This window comes from Cajanus cajan, chromosome 3 (genome assembly GCF_000230855.2).
Source record: "Cajanus cajan strain Asha chromosome 3, NIPB_CcT2T_4, whole genome shotgun sequence".
Taxonomy (NCBI): domain Eukaryota; kingdom Viridiplantae; phylum Streptophyta; class Magnoliopsida; order Fabales; family Fabaceae; genus Cajanus; species Cajanus cajan.
The window spans coordinates 45,286,783-45,301,555 of record NC_138519.1 but is presented as its reverse complement, the minus strand read 5'-3'; the positions used below and the strand labels follow the sequence as shown (position 1 = coordinate 45,301,555).

General features: G+C 30.1%; 1 protein-coding gene across 1 annotated transcript; it reads left to right on the top strand.

The window, feature by feature from the left end:
• The first annotated feature begins 12,159 nt into the window (after positions 1–12,159).
• On the top strand, positions 12,160–14,757 carry LOC109792218 (serine/threonine-protein kinase OXI1). Its single transcript, XM_020351610.3, has 2 exons — positions 12,160–12,695; positions 13,762–14,757. Exons 1-2 carry the CDS (start codon positions 12,325–12,327, stop codon positions 14,645–14,647), a joined length of 1,257 nt encoding a protein of 418 aa, XP_020207199.2. The 5' UTR covers positions 12,160–12,324; the 3' UTR covers positions 14,648–14,757.
• The last annotated feature ends 16 nt before the right edge of the window (positions 14,758–14,773 follow it).

The window sequence follows — 14,773 nt, the reverse complement described above, 5'->3', positions numbered from 1 at the left end:
TGTGTGTGTGTGTGTGTGTGTTGTGTGTGTGTGTGTGTGTATACTAATACCGGTGTAACATTTATTAAGTATTACACATCGCTCAATAACTTTATATTAAATGTGAATTTTGTAAATCCAACCGTTTGATTAAAAGTTCATATCACTTTATATGTTTATATCAATTTTTGTTAAAATTGAACAACAACGTCAAGGTAATCAAAATGTTCATATTTTATATATTTTGAAATGTATATATTACATTAATTTTGTTTTATAAGAAATCATCTTTGATTAATATAAAATTTTGTATATATGATTTAAGAGTAAAGAATTTTTAATTTAACGGTTGGATTTACAAAATTCTCATTTAATATAAAGTTATTGACCGATGTAATACTTAGCAAAAATTATACTGGCGTTATTATAACCCTCCTCATATATATATATATATATATATATTTAAAATTTTATTAATTTTTTTTAATATATGATTGTCAATTTTTGTAAATAAATTCTTACATTTTCGACAAATATAAATTTATCGGAAATATTCCATCAATAATATAACTTTTCCTACAAATTATTTTTTCATGAAAAACAAATTTTATGATGGAAAAATCTATCAGAAATTTCTGATGAATTTTTATCCGTTGGTAATTTCTAATGGATTTTTTTTACGGATTTTTCCGTCATAAATTTTTGACGTAAAAATCTGTCAGAAATTTCTGACAGATATTTTCTGACGAATTTTTCCGTCAGAAAATTTATATTTTTCGACAATTTGAATCCTTCGGAAATTTGCGTTTTTCTTGTAGTGGATTTTCAGCTCAAATGTCAGAAAATTTATATTTTTCGACAGATTTGAATCCGTCGGAAATTTGCGTTTTTCTTGTAGTGGATTTTCAGCTCAAAAACACCATTAAAAAGAAATTAAGCTACTTGAGCTGACATATAAACCATGGTCTTAGATGTTCTATGAGCATACAAAAACTACTGATCAAAGGAGTTCAAGTTGGACATTTTATCTCAAGGAAGATGCCTTAAAGACTCAGTTCAAAGGTCTAATTCTTGGAATATTTCATTAGGAAGCTTTAGTTCAAGCTCAGATTCTTAAAAGACTAGTACTAAAGACTTTATCAGAAGGTTGCTTAGAAGGATGTTTAGAAGAAAGCTTAGAAGGTTTCTCAAAAGGAAACTTCAGAAGTAAACTACTTCTGAGTAATTTGCTTATTGCACTAATGAAAATACAGTTTGACATCAACACTACTTAAAAACTAATCTACCCATAATGTCCGTATTTAAGAGGCTATAAAAGGAAGACCAAGACTATAGTATTGAAGCAAGAAAAATCAAAGAAAGTAATCAAAATACAAACTTTCATAGCTATAATCCTTGCTTCATATTCTGTTTGTAGATATCTCCACTTCTGCATATTGTAAACACTATTGTAATAGCAAAAAAAAAAGTGTGAAACTTCCTTAATGGAAGCTCCTGTTTAGGAGAATATGTTGTAACCATAGCTTTGTTCTAGGATACACAAATCCTATGTCTATAAAATCCTTCCTTTCCTAGATCTAGTGTTCAAAGGTGTAGGAAGGAGTAAAAAAGTTTCAACCAATTGGTTATGTATACTCATAGTAGGTGCCTATGAGTGCTAGAATCTCAACATGTAGTTGAGGGAGAAACCTTAGTAGGTAGCTAAGTGTGGAACACTAATAACAGGTGGACATGTAGTGTGGAACTTGTCCCAACACGTGGCTAGTGGTGTAATTTGAACAATAGTTGCTGAAATAGTGAAAAATCTCACAAAATGTATGAGGATTGGACGTAACCCAAGATTAAGGGTGAACCAATATAAATTACAGTTTTCCATCTCCCTTACCTTATCTTATTTACTTGTTGCAATTGTTTCTTAACATTATTATATCTGAACTGCATAATTTGTGAGTGTTTTATTTAAAACCATTTTGAATAACTATGTTTTAAATACTTAGAAGACTTGTCTTCTGAAGAATATATTTACTCTAAAACTACTTAGAATGAGGTTTTGAAATAAACTAAATTTTGGAACACTCAAAAGAACCATCTTTTGAGGAACAATTTTTCTTAAGCAAATTTTTAAGAAACGTAAAAATTTAACCCCCTTTCTTGTTTCCTAACATTCACTTCAAAGGTTGAGTAAGAATAGGGAAAAGTATATAAGGTTTTCAAAGAACTTGAACTTCATAAGCTTATTTCTCTAAATTATAGAGAGAAATTTTATAGAAATAAACTTTAGAGGTAGATAAGTTTAATCTTCAATCTGATTCCACAAAAAGTTCCCTTTCATTCTCCTAAAGTCTTGATTGAGTATTAGCAATAAAGATTCAAGTTGAGGAGCTAAAAATCATAAGAAGAAATTTTCGTGCAACATATTTCCCGATTTTTTGTTCTTCCCTTTTCCCTTGATTTTTGGAGTAATTAAGTTAAGGAAAGTTTGTAATTTCTTCATATCTTGATTTGTTATTATTGGTTGCTGAGTTGGCTAGCCCATTGGTGGAAATTTGTGTTGAATATGAGAAGTGGTTGCTTTGGTTTTAAGGTTTTTATGTCTTTATGGTTATGATGGAAACCTCAAGGAGAGACTTGATTGATGAGGCTTCTCCTTCAAGCTTCTTCCTATACCTTTGCCTTCTTAACACTTGTTAAGCTTCAAAGAGTTCTTGAATGGAGATGAAGAACTCGTGAATCACCTTCAAAGGTGAAGAACTCTCTTCAAGTGGTGCCTCTTCAAAGAAGAAGATAAACCACTTCAAGTCTTGGCACAATTTTTGGAAGAGGATAAGAGAATTAGAAGCAAGTAAAAGGGAGATTTAGACTTTTGAGAGAGAAAACCAAGAGAGAATTATTGTCCAAACTTCTATAATACTCAAAAACTAGTACAAAATAGGTCAAAACTATGATATATAGAATTTAGTTGGCTTATGGTGCAAGCTAGACTAACCATGGTTAGCTATCTTGTACTTAAGTTAACTAACTCTAGTTAAATGTCTACAAGTTTAGTTAGTTGTCTAGAAGCTTATGCAGCAAGTTAAGCTAATCCTAGGTTAGCTCAAGTTAACTCCAACTACCTAACCTAATCATTACAACTACTAGACTAATGATTACTTTTAACAAGTTTGTTGAGATGTCACTATCAAAGCCATGTGACTTAATTTGTAGCTTTGATGGCAAGCTTGGCATGGTTTGAACGTTTAAAACACTTGCATGCGCAAGTGGACATCCAAACCTATGGCCCTTAAAAATATTTGGGTCATCCAAGCCCAAATAAGTCTAACAAAACTTTGCTAGTTACACCTCCCATAATATACTAGTTACACCCTTAAAGAAAAATTATACAAGGACAAAAATTCCTATACTACTTGACCCAAAATACAAGATCAAAAATAACATATACCATCACCACTAACAAAAATGTAAAACAACAATAGGAGTCCTTTAAGGTAGGATAGGCCTCCAAAGGTATGTATGTACCTTACAAAACAAGGGTAAGTATCCTAAAATTCTTCAGCCCTATCAACCTTCACCTTTCTTGGACTTATCTCTTTCAAAGGGATTTTTAGGAAGTAGGTTTACATCACTACCTATATAGATTGACACTACCTTGGAAAATAAAGCATGAAATGCATGGACTCAAAACAAATGATTCAACCACTCAATATGCATTCTCAACTCTTTGAGTGCCAATTTGTAGTATTAGACTTATTCATCATATCTTGTCATCAAATTCTCATAAGTCATCCAATCATACCATTCATCACAATCATTCAAGAGTATCTCAATATGATTATTCAAGCAAAATCATGGTAATACATTGGTTTACACATCAATATTCATTAATCCCATCTATTAGTAACAATATCAATCCTTCCTCACGGTTCCTCATTTAACAAACAATTCATAAAATCAAACAATTTTAAAAAGGAATATGCATGGTGCCTAATGAGATTTAAATCACCCAACATGGAGAGACCAGAGCCTCTCTACCAAGCTCATGCATGATGTGGGATCACTCGTGCCTGACATGACGAGGTTTGGGACCTTTTTATCTTAGTCTCATTTGACGTCGGCCTCTTCACAAATTTGACGTCAAATGGTGGTAGGTGCAACACCTCCTATCCAACGCCATGAGGTCTGGAACCTCTCTGGCAAATCCCGTGCTTGAAGTGGCCACCTTTATGCCCAACATTGTCATAGAATCTGCACTCTAGAGACTTGCGATTTGTGCGATTATCTTCTATCAATTCATACAACATTACCTAGTATTGTAATTTATAATATATTCGGTACATCCCTCAAATCACACATCAAAAACATCATCATACCTTCAATTTATCGGAACTCATTTAATTTAATTCATTTCCCCAATTCATATATCACAACCCTAACCCTCAAATATACACACTCATCATTTTCAAGGCAAAATAGAGCATTATACCAGTTAATCATCATAATATTAACAAAATAATAAAGACATATAATATAACACAACTAGGCATGGCAACGGGGCGGGGCGGGGGCGGGTTTTACGTTCCCCGCCCCCGCAAATTTAAACCGCCCCCGCCCCCGTACCCGCTGGAGATAAAATTAGGGTCCCCATCCCCGCCGGGGCGGGGTTCGGGTTTCCCCGCCCCGCCCCCGCCCCTGCTCTTATTTTTTTTTTCTTCTTTTTTTCTTTTAAATAAATATGAAAAATTTAAAAAAAATAAAAGAAAAGTAAAATAATATAAATTTTTACATATAAATATTTATAATTTTGGTTTATATATATATAAAAATAATTTTTTAATTATATTATTAAGCGGGGGCGGGGGGTGGGGGCGGGGGCGGGGTGGGTATTAACATCCCCGCCCCCGCCCTCGCCCTCGATTTTATCAATCGGGGTAAACCCGAACCTGAACCCAATAAACACGATTTTTCCCCATCCAAATCGGGGCGGGTTTGGGCGGGTACCCACGGGGGCGGGTTAAATTGTCATGCCTAAACACAACATACATACGACCTACAGGACTTAGGAATCACCGCCCTACCTTTATCCCTCATATATGCATAGGAATCATAATTACACTCCTTCGAGTGACGAATCTCGAGAAATGTTGTCCCTCCGATAGTTCTTGTCGTCAATCTGTGCCTTCTCCCACGACCTCCTCTAGTTCTCCTATTATGAGCTCTTAGGGTTGCAAAATATGCACAAAATGACCTAACCCTTCTTTAGACTCTCCTATTTAAATTAACCTCTAAGTTAGGCCTAAAGTCTAGCCCAAAGAATTTTAATGAGCTTTCGCCCTTGTATTTTATTAGTAAAATATTTCTCTTTTTATTTCTAATTATTCTAATTCATTATTTATTTATTTAAAAATTGGGATGTTACATCCTACGTACTTCCTGTAGCTCCAAACGTTATTCAATACCTTTTTTCGATGGTCTCCTCTAGGTTGTCTTCTACAAGTGTTCTAGGTTTTCAAAAAATGTTCAATAAACCTAATTTTGCTTTATTGGTAATAAATTTTTCTAAAGATCAAGAATATAAGTTTTTCAATAACTTGTTTTCCACTAAAGGTGACCAATTAGGTTTTTCAACAAAGATTAGTCATTGGCAAAGTCAATGGATATTTTGTACCAATGATATGGTTACAAAAAAAAATTCTAAAATCATAATTAAAGGGGTTAATAATTTTTTAATATGTTAAAGTTTTAATTAAATTGTTGAACATTTTTAAACACCCATTCAACTTCCTTTCTTGGTCAGCCTTGCGATTTACAATATTTTCACTCTTCTAGAAAGTTATTTCTAAAATAGTAAAAAAATACTTCTGGAAAGTATTTTTTCAAAAGAGTAAATATATTTCTTTTAAGAAAGGACTTTCTTGAAATATATTTTAAGTACCACAAAGTACAATTCCGAAATGGTAATAACAAAAAAGTATATTGTTTATGGACCCTCCTATCATGCACAAGACTAACCATAATTAGATCGAGCCATTGAGCATTGATCAGCCTCAATATTAATTCACTTATAACCAAACTATTAATCCGAACCTAATAATTCAAACCATACGTATTAAGATATAATTAACATAGGACGAAGATAATTCACATGGTGATAAACAATCTTAAATGATAAACAAGCTAATAGATAAAAACCTAATTCAAGTTAACAAGAATAAAAGATAATATAAACTACTATATAAGATGAAGTTAGAAGTGGACAATTGGAATTTTACTCATACTTTTATGTTCTGACTAGGAGTATCCTAGGTTCTATAATAGAACATTTTTTAATCTATAATTCATTGTTAAATGAATAGGTTGTACCTTTGGAAAGATACCATAAAAAAAAAAAAAACAACAACAACACAACTTTGTATTCAATATATATAATATTGAAGATGAGGTGGAAAATTAAGGTTTAAAAATGTTGAAGTCAAAACTACGACATATAGTATTTAAAAAATAATAAAGATGAAATGATAAATGTATTGATTATTGATATGAAAAAATAAAGAAAGAAAAATTAAAAAGTAAAATAAAATAAGGAATAGTGATTAGAGAGGGATGGAGTAAAAAAATAAAAGGAATGGAGAAAGAGTGATCAATTGAATAAGATGATATTTTAAAAAGAAATAAATTAAAACTTTAAATAAAGAGAGAAGGGGGCTACGAGGGAAAGTGTATAGCATTTACATTGCCTAAGAAGTTTTTTTTTTTTTTTTTTTTATTGATCCTTTACGTAAGAATAAAAGAATATGTGAAAATGTTTTATTTTATTGGTGTAATATATTCTTATCTATAAATAAATATTATAAAAGGAATAAATTTTTTTCTTTTAAAACTTTCCTCTAATAACTCTTCCTAAATATTTCTTTCCTTAAATAACTCCCTCCTTTATATAATACAATTATATAAAAAATTAAAGTATTATTGAAAATAATTAAAAACAAACAAATATATAAAAATAAATATATCAAAATAAAAATTAAAAATATTTCAATAATTATTAATCATTATTAGATTTATGTAAAATATAATCATTATATATTATAAAAATTATTTCTATAAAATAAAAGGAAAAAATTGGGCAAAAAGATTTCTTCTTTCCAATAATTCTCTATTGCATTTAAAACTGCTATGTATAAAATAAAATACTACTGAAAATAATTAAAAGTAAATAAATATATCAACATAAAAAATATATAAAAAAAAATTAGATATAATATTTTGATAATTACTAGTCATTATTAGATTTTTACAAAATCTAATCGTTATACATTATAAAATTTATTTCCATAAATGAAAAGGAAAAATTGGGAAAAAAAATATTCCTTCCCTCCAATAATTTCCTTCTATACATAATACTTCTATTTATAAAATAAATTACTACTAAAAATAATTAAAAATAAATAAATATATCAAAATAAGAGAAAAAAATCATATAAAATTATAAGATTTCTAAAAAATTCAATTGTTATACATTATAAAATTTATTTCCATAAAATAAAAGAAAAAAGTGTGAATATATATATATATATATATATATATATATATATATATATATATATGATGTTAAAAAGACCTTTTTTTTATAAATATTTTGACTAAAATAAAAAAATGAAAATATCAAAATTAATTTAACAAAATTCAAAAAAACATTTACTATCAAGTAATTAACATTGTTAAAATTAAAATGATATTAATTAACGTTAATAAAATATTTAAAAAAATTTATTCATGAATTCAAATATATATATATATATATATATATTATAAAAAGGTTATAATAAAAATAATTTATAGTATTATTTACACCAAAATATTAATATAATAAGTCATATTTTCATTAGCCATTGACTAATTATTTTCCTTTCTTAAATTATATAAATTAATTCTGAAAAATAAAAGAAAAAATTGAAATATATATTGATGAACCATGGGTCAAAGGCCCAATTACCAAAGTTATGCCCAGGAGCATACAGGAAGGGTTAGAAAGTTTTAAGGTTAGAGGGTTCTCTAAGCCCAAGGTAATCTTCATGTGGACCACCATATCTTGAAGAAAAGGCCTAGTTCATTTGTACATAGTTTTTCTTATATAGGTTAATTATTGCATTTGTATTTGTGAATCACTTTATTTCTTTCTTTATAGACTATTCTATTGTGTATTTAGGGTAGATTCTTTAGAGACTTTTGCTCCATTTGAACTTGTATTAAGGGTCACTCATTTTACATTTTTCAGTAGTAGAAGTGGGGTGGCAATTAGTAAGGTGTGTAGGTGCAACTAGTAAATGGGTTAGAGTTGGGCCTAGGCTAAATTTTACATATTGGGCTTGTTTTGCTCCATATTTTCCAAGGAATTGATTTAGCTAGGCCTCACCGTTATTTGGTGAACCTAACTAAATCAATTCCAAGATTTTTGGATTGGACTAAGTATGGAAAAAAAAAACTTAAAATCGGTTATTTTTAACTTTTAAAATCAGTTCTCTAACCGATTTTAACGATTTTAAAAGAGTCAATTTTAAAAGTTAGACTTTTAAAATCAGTTATTTAACCGATTTTAAAAGTTAACTTTTAAGATCGGTTATTTTATAACCGATCTTAAAAGTCTTGGTTTTGTAAAAATTAAAACTGGAATTGGTCGTTCCAAAACTGGAACAGACCGTTCCAGGTTGTTAAAATGGCCTAAAACTATTGTTTGGAACGGGTCGTTCCAGCATAGTTTGTCATAAGTTAAAACTAATCCAGAACGGGTCATTCTCCTTGCAGAACGGCCCGTTCTCCTTGTAAAATAAACCAACAATGAAACTAGAGACACGAGAAGTGCATGAGAATGTTACCTTGAGAATGAGAAGCTGGAGACTTTAGATGAGAGCACGAGAGAGTAAAAAAAGGAATGGAGGGAACGATTAAAGAGAATGAGAATGGAGGAAAAGATAAAAGGTGTCTGACGATACTTTTAAAATCGGTTATTTAAGAACCGATTTTGTATACTACATACAAAATCGGTTCTTAAATAACCGATTTTAAAAGTAGCACTTTTAAGATCGGTTAAAATTTAACCAATCTTAAAAGTGTTCACATTATTTACAAAATTATCACCGCGTCACTTTTAAGATCGGCCACCTTTTAACCGACCTTAAAACTCCGATTTTAAATCCAATTTTTGCACTAGTGAAAATAGTTCATGGCCGCCCACCCCAACCTTGGCTGGATTTGCTTCTTCACTTGGCACCTTTGGGAAGCTTGTGCTACAAGTTTCTAACTTAGCTTGCTTCCCAAGCTACTAAGTTAGAAGCTTGTTCCACAAGCCTCCCAAACCATGGTGGACGGTCAAGCTAAGCTAACCATGGTTCTCTTGAATCATGGTTAAGCTTAGCTTGCTTCACAAGCTTCCCTACTCTATATAAACCTATTTCTACCATTTGTAATCACTTTTGAACATTTATGAGAACTAGAATTCAGAAATTCTCTCTCAATTCAAGAGTCTAATCCGTGGAAAAACTCCCTCTCCTTGAGAACCTTCACAAAGTACTTCCTCCTTTGTGCCTTAGTTCATCTTCTTTTTTTTTCTTCTTCAAGAAGAAACCGAACCACCAAGAGTAGCTTCCTTCAAGCTTTTGAAGCTTGAATTGCTTCCGTGAAACGCATTTAAGGACCTCAAGAGGATGATTGGACATTGAAGATGGAGATTGAAAGAGAACAACAATCGCTCCTACATAGGGACGTATCTATGTAGAAGAGAGTGGGGACACATGCCCTCACTACCATTTTACACACATTTTTTTTTAATTCAAAAAAATAGTATATTTTTAAAAATAAAAGTTATATTTTAATAAAATAAACATATATTTAAATTATCATATTATAAAATATAAATTTAAAAAATTATTCATTTATTTGATATTTATCATATTTTTTAAGGAGATTAGTTCTCATATGTGATAAAAAAATATGTCTTAATAACGAATTAATTTTTTTAAAAAGTTTAACTTTTGATAAAATAAAATTTGCACCATATATTTATCTTTTGTGCTTTTTATTTATGTATACGTAGATTAAAAAAATCAAAATAGTAAAGATTATAAGATTGTATACGTCAATTAATTAAAAAAAATCAAAATGAGAAAGATTGGAAGATTTATATTCTATTTAGAATTTTTATTATAAAATATATTTTGAAATAAATTATCATCTAAAATATTATATTAGATATTAAAAATATATTTATATTATAAATAAATTAAACTTGGTTTTTATACAATTTAACATTTTTTTTATATTTTTATTAGTATTAAGCTATTATAAAGTATATTTTTAAAATTGTAGTTCTAACCAAAAATTTAAAAAAAATTATGATAAATAAATAAGTCATATTTAGGACATATATTTTAAAAAATAGTTAGATTTAAATTACTAAATTATAATATAACATAGTTTAACCTAACTTATTTTCATCTTTAATTGTAAGCATAGATATAAAAATTTGTAAAAAATAATTATGATATATATTTATACTTTTAAAAATTATATGTTAAATTTTTAATACTATAAATATAGAAATAATTATTACCCCCACTATCTAAAATTTCTGGATCCATCACTACTCCTACAAAGCTTCTTCCATTGTATATATTCAAAATTTTAGTCATATTTCGCAAATATTTAATCAATTATAGATATTACCCAAAATTATAAACGTTACTTTTTATATGATTTAGAAATTTAAATATTTTAATTATCATTAAATTAAAGTAAATCGTGTTTTTTTTTACATCAAATTCATGTTCTCATTAATTATTGACTAATCAAAAGTATTAGATTTTATGTAAACATAATTATACCAAAATCAACGTTTTCTCTTATTTATTATGAAAAATATTTTTCTTTTTCTTTTGTGTTATGAAAAATTATTTTACACTATTATTCAATATTCATAATTATTCAATTTAAGAAACTATCGTATTATACATTAAAAGAAATAGAATGCATAGTTTTTCCTTATATTATTTGCATTTGATTAAGATTGATAAAACTAAAATGATATTAATTATTATTAATAAAAGGAAAATATTAAAAAAATTAATATATATATATATATATATTATGTAAAATTTATTTATTTAAATAATTTGACTAAATTAAAAAAAATCAAAATATTAAAATTAATTTTGCATGTCGAAAACTAGGTGATTGAATTAATTCATATATATATATATATATATATATATATATATATATATATATATATATATATATCATTAATTCTTTTGAATACTAGCTTTCTATTCAAATATTTCAACGGAGATATTTTTTATTAATTATTTCGTTTATCATGACAATTAACAAAAGTAAAATTTAATCTTTAAAGCACATTTGATATATATTTTAAAACCAATTTTTTCTCATGATCAATTATATATAATAATTTAAAAATTTTCATCAAATAGTGAATTAAAATTTTTAGTTATTAATAGTAAAAATAAATATTTAAATATATTCTAATATTGTCTATGAAAATATTTTGAATAATTTATAACAAGTTAATATATATTTTTATTTTAATATTATTTTATAATTTATTCTTAATATTTTTATACCGTGTATTTACTATAATCGTTGATTTTTAATTATGTAAAAGTTAGCGTGCAAAGTATCCGATTTAAAGAAAATCTAAACCCAACTTCCTAATTGATTACTGCGTGGTTGCTCGGGTGTAATGACTAAATCAAGTGTCATAAGTGAAAGATATATAAAACGTTAGGGTGAACTCATCTCATATGTTATATTTTGAAAAGAAAAGTAAAAAATAATTGTTCTCTGTTGTCTTTCTTTTCTTTAAGGATCTGCGGTCTTTTCCTTTTTTCCTTTAGAAAATCTGTTGTCTAACTTAATAACAAAGCTAAAGACCATTTCCTTGGTAAAAGGTAGAAAATGGAGACAAAACGGCCTTATTAGTGCATTAGTCACGTTTTTGTTATTTTTATAATTATATTTATATATATAGCCTCTAGAAACACACGCGTTAGTTCACGTTCAGGTTTTGTGTGGCTTCGAAATACGTCAACAGTGACGTCGTTTTGTACACGTGTCAGGAAGACGCGTAGTTCAAACCCTAACCCAAGGTAGCATATAAAAGAACCCATTCACTCACATGAAAATGATGAAATCCTTGTGCCCCAAGTAAAGCGAGTTGGGAAGCCGCTACACCACCAATCACGCACGCGCTATAAAGAACACTGCAAACTGCAAAGTACAAACCACAGCTTCAAACTTAAAAGGCTAAACCCCAGCCGGTAGCCGGTGAGGTGGACGATGAAGGAGGGCGCTGAGCGGCTGGATTTGGAAAAGCTGAGAGTGATCTCCGCCGTGGGGCGCGGCGCGAAGGGCGTGGTGTTCCTGGCGAGGACCGGTGAGCGGTCGCGGGACGCGTGCGTGGCTCTGAAGGTGATATCGAAGGCACTGATCCTTCAGAAGAAGGCGAGGAACGAGGCGGAGGAGTACAAGAGGGTGTCGTTCGAAGAGCAAGCGCTGCGTCGTTTCGATCACCCTCTTCTGCCGCGGCTGCGAGGGGTTTTCGAAACCGACAAGGTCCTTGGCTTCGCCATTGATTACTGCCACGGTGGCAACCTCCACTCTCTCCGCAAGAAACAGACCGAGAAAATGTTCTCCGATGATACCATCAGGTACTTTTAAATAATAATAATAAATAAAAAAAAAACATTATCTTTTCCCCCCAAAGTTTGGTAAAATCCAGAATTTCCGGAATTCTTCTACCTGTTTGGTTTTTCCCGGTAATGAAAATTTTCGAAGAATTTGATGAAGATTTTCGTTACACTTTTTTCTATCAAGATTCAAGAATAAACCATCAATTTGATTGTTTCAAATTATTGTTTTCTTTTACTAATTCACATGTAAAATAATGAAATTAACTATAACTATCATTTTAATATTAAACAATATTATTCTTAAAATTAACAAAATTTCTGTTTTAAATTTTTCTTAAAAATAATTATATAAAAGTAAAAAGTGTCTTTTTTCCTATTAATTTAAATAATTTCTTTGAATATTTATTACTTTAATTATTAAAATAATCTATTTCCATTAAGATGAAGATTATTTTATTATTTAAAAGTCTATTACATGATTTTTGATATTTTTAAATTTATTTAAGCAAATTAGTTTTATTTAAAACTGTTTAAGGGAGAATATAATGTATAACAATATAATAAATGTGATTACTCCATTTGCTATATATAATATGCATAATTGTTTTTAAGATGATTTTATCTTTAATTTTTTAAATAATAAAAAAATAATATTAAAAATTTATCATTTTTACCAAGATTTTCTATGCTGTTTTCTGGCAGCGTAGTTTCCATGAAAGTTTGGGAAAATAAAGTTGTTCGAATTTATTTCCATTAAAATAATGTATCCATGGAAATGGTTAAAAAAATCATTTTTTTTCCAATACAAAACAAGGCCGATTCTGATTGTTTTTCCTATTCGCACAGTGCAACTGACCTTTCTTTCGTTTTTTCGCGGATTAGTGGTTAGTGTGAAAGTTTGGCGAGAAAACAAAAACCACCGTCATTTTGTGTTTTTTATGTTAAGAGTTTAAATTACTAAAAAGGTGAAACAAACAAAAGCATTTATTTCCTTTCATTTTCGTAACAACCAAATCAAACAAAGCACGCAAAAAAACGAATATTCTAATTTTGTTTTGTCTTTCAACCTTTTTTTTTTTTTAAGGTTTTACGCTGTGGAATTGGTCCTCGCATTGGAGTATTTGCACAATTTGGGAATAGTGTATCGAGATTTGAAGCCAGAGAATGTGATGATTCAAGAAAACGGACACATAATGCTCGTCGATTTTGATCTCTCCAAAAAGCTAAACCCTAAATCCCCCGAATCACTGAGTCACAACTCGTCCCCGAGTCCCGACTCGGTGAAACGCGCGACTAAGAAACGATCATCGCGGCTCTTCAGTTTCTGCAACTCGGGCATCACGCCGTGTGACTCGGACTCTGTGCCCCGAATCGACAGAGCCAACTCAGCGCGTGGAACCGAGTTCGACTCGGTGGAGAAGTCAAACTCGTTCGTTGGAACGGAAGAGTACGTGGCACCTGAAATAGTGTCAGGGAAAGGTCACGGCTTCGGCGTGGATTGGTGGTCACTCGGCGTCGTTTTGTACGAGATGCTGTACGGAACGACGCCGTTTAAGGGCGCGAATCGGAAGGAAACGTTTTACCGTATTTTGACAAAGGAACCAGAGTTAACGGGGGAGAAGACGGCGTTAAGGGATTTGATTCGGAGATTGCTGGAGAAAGATCCTGAGCGTCGGATCCAGGTGGACGAAATCAAGGGCCACGATTTCTTCAAAGGGGTTAAGTGGGACACGGTGTTGCACATTGCGAGGCCACCGTATATTCCAGAAAGTGAGGTTGCGAACAAAGTGGGGTTTACCAAAAACGACGTCGAAGTGTTTGTGGACGAGGTGTTTTTTCCCACGAGTGATGATGGCGGAGAGAAGAATAACACGGTGTTGGAAAAGAAAGTCAATGGTGAGAATACGGTGTGGGTACATGAATTGAGGCATGATCCCACCAAGAACAACGACGATTTTTTTATTTTTTGACCTTATAGATTTTATTTAGACTAAATGTTGATTGTAATTATTTTTTTGGCATTTCATTGATACACAATTAAAATCGACCATTGTTGAGATTAATGAATTAGTTAATTTTATTGCCTGTTCATTGAA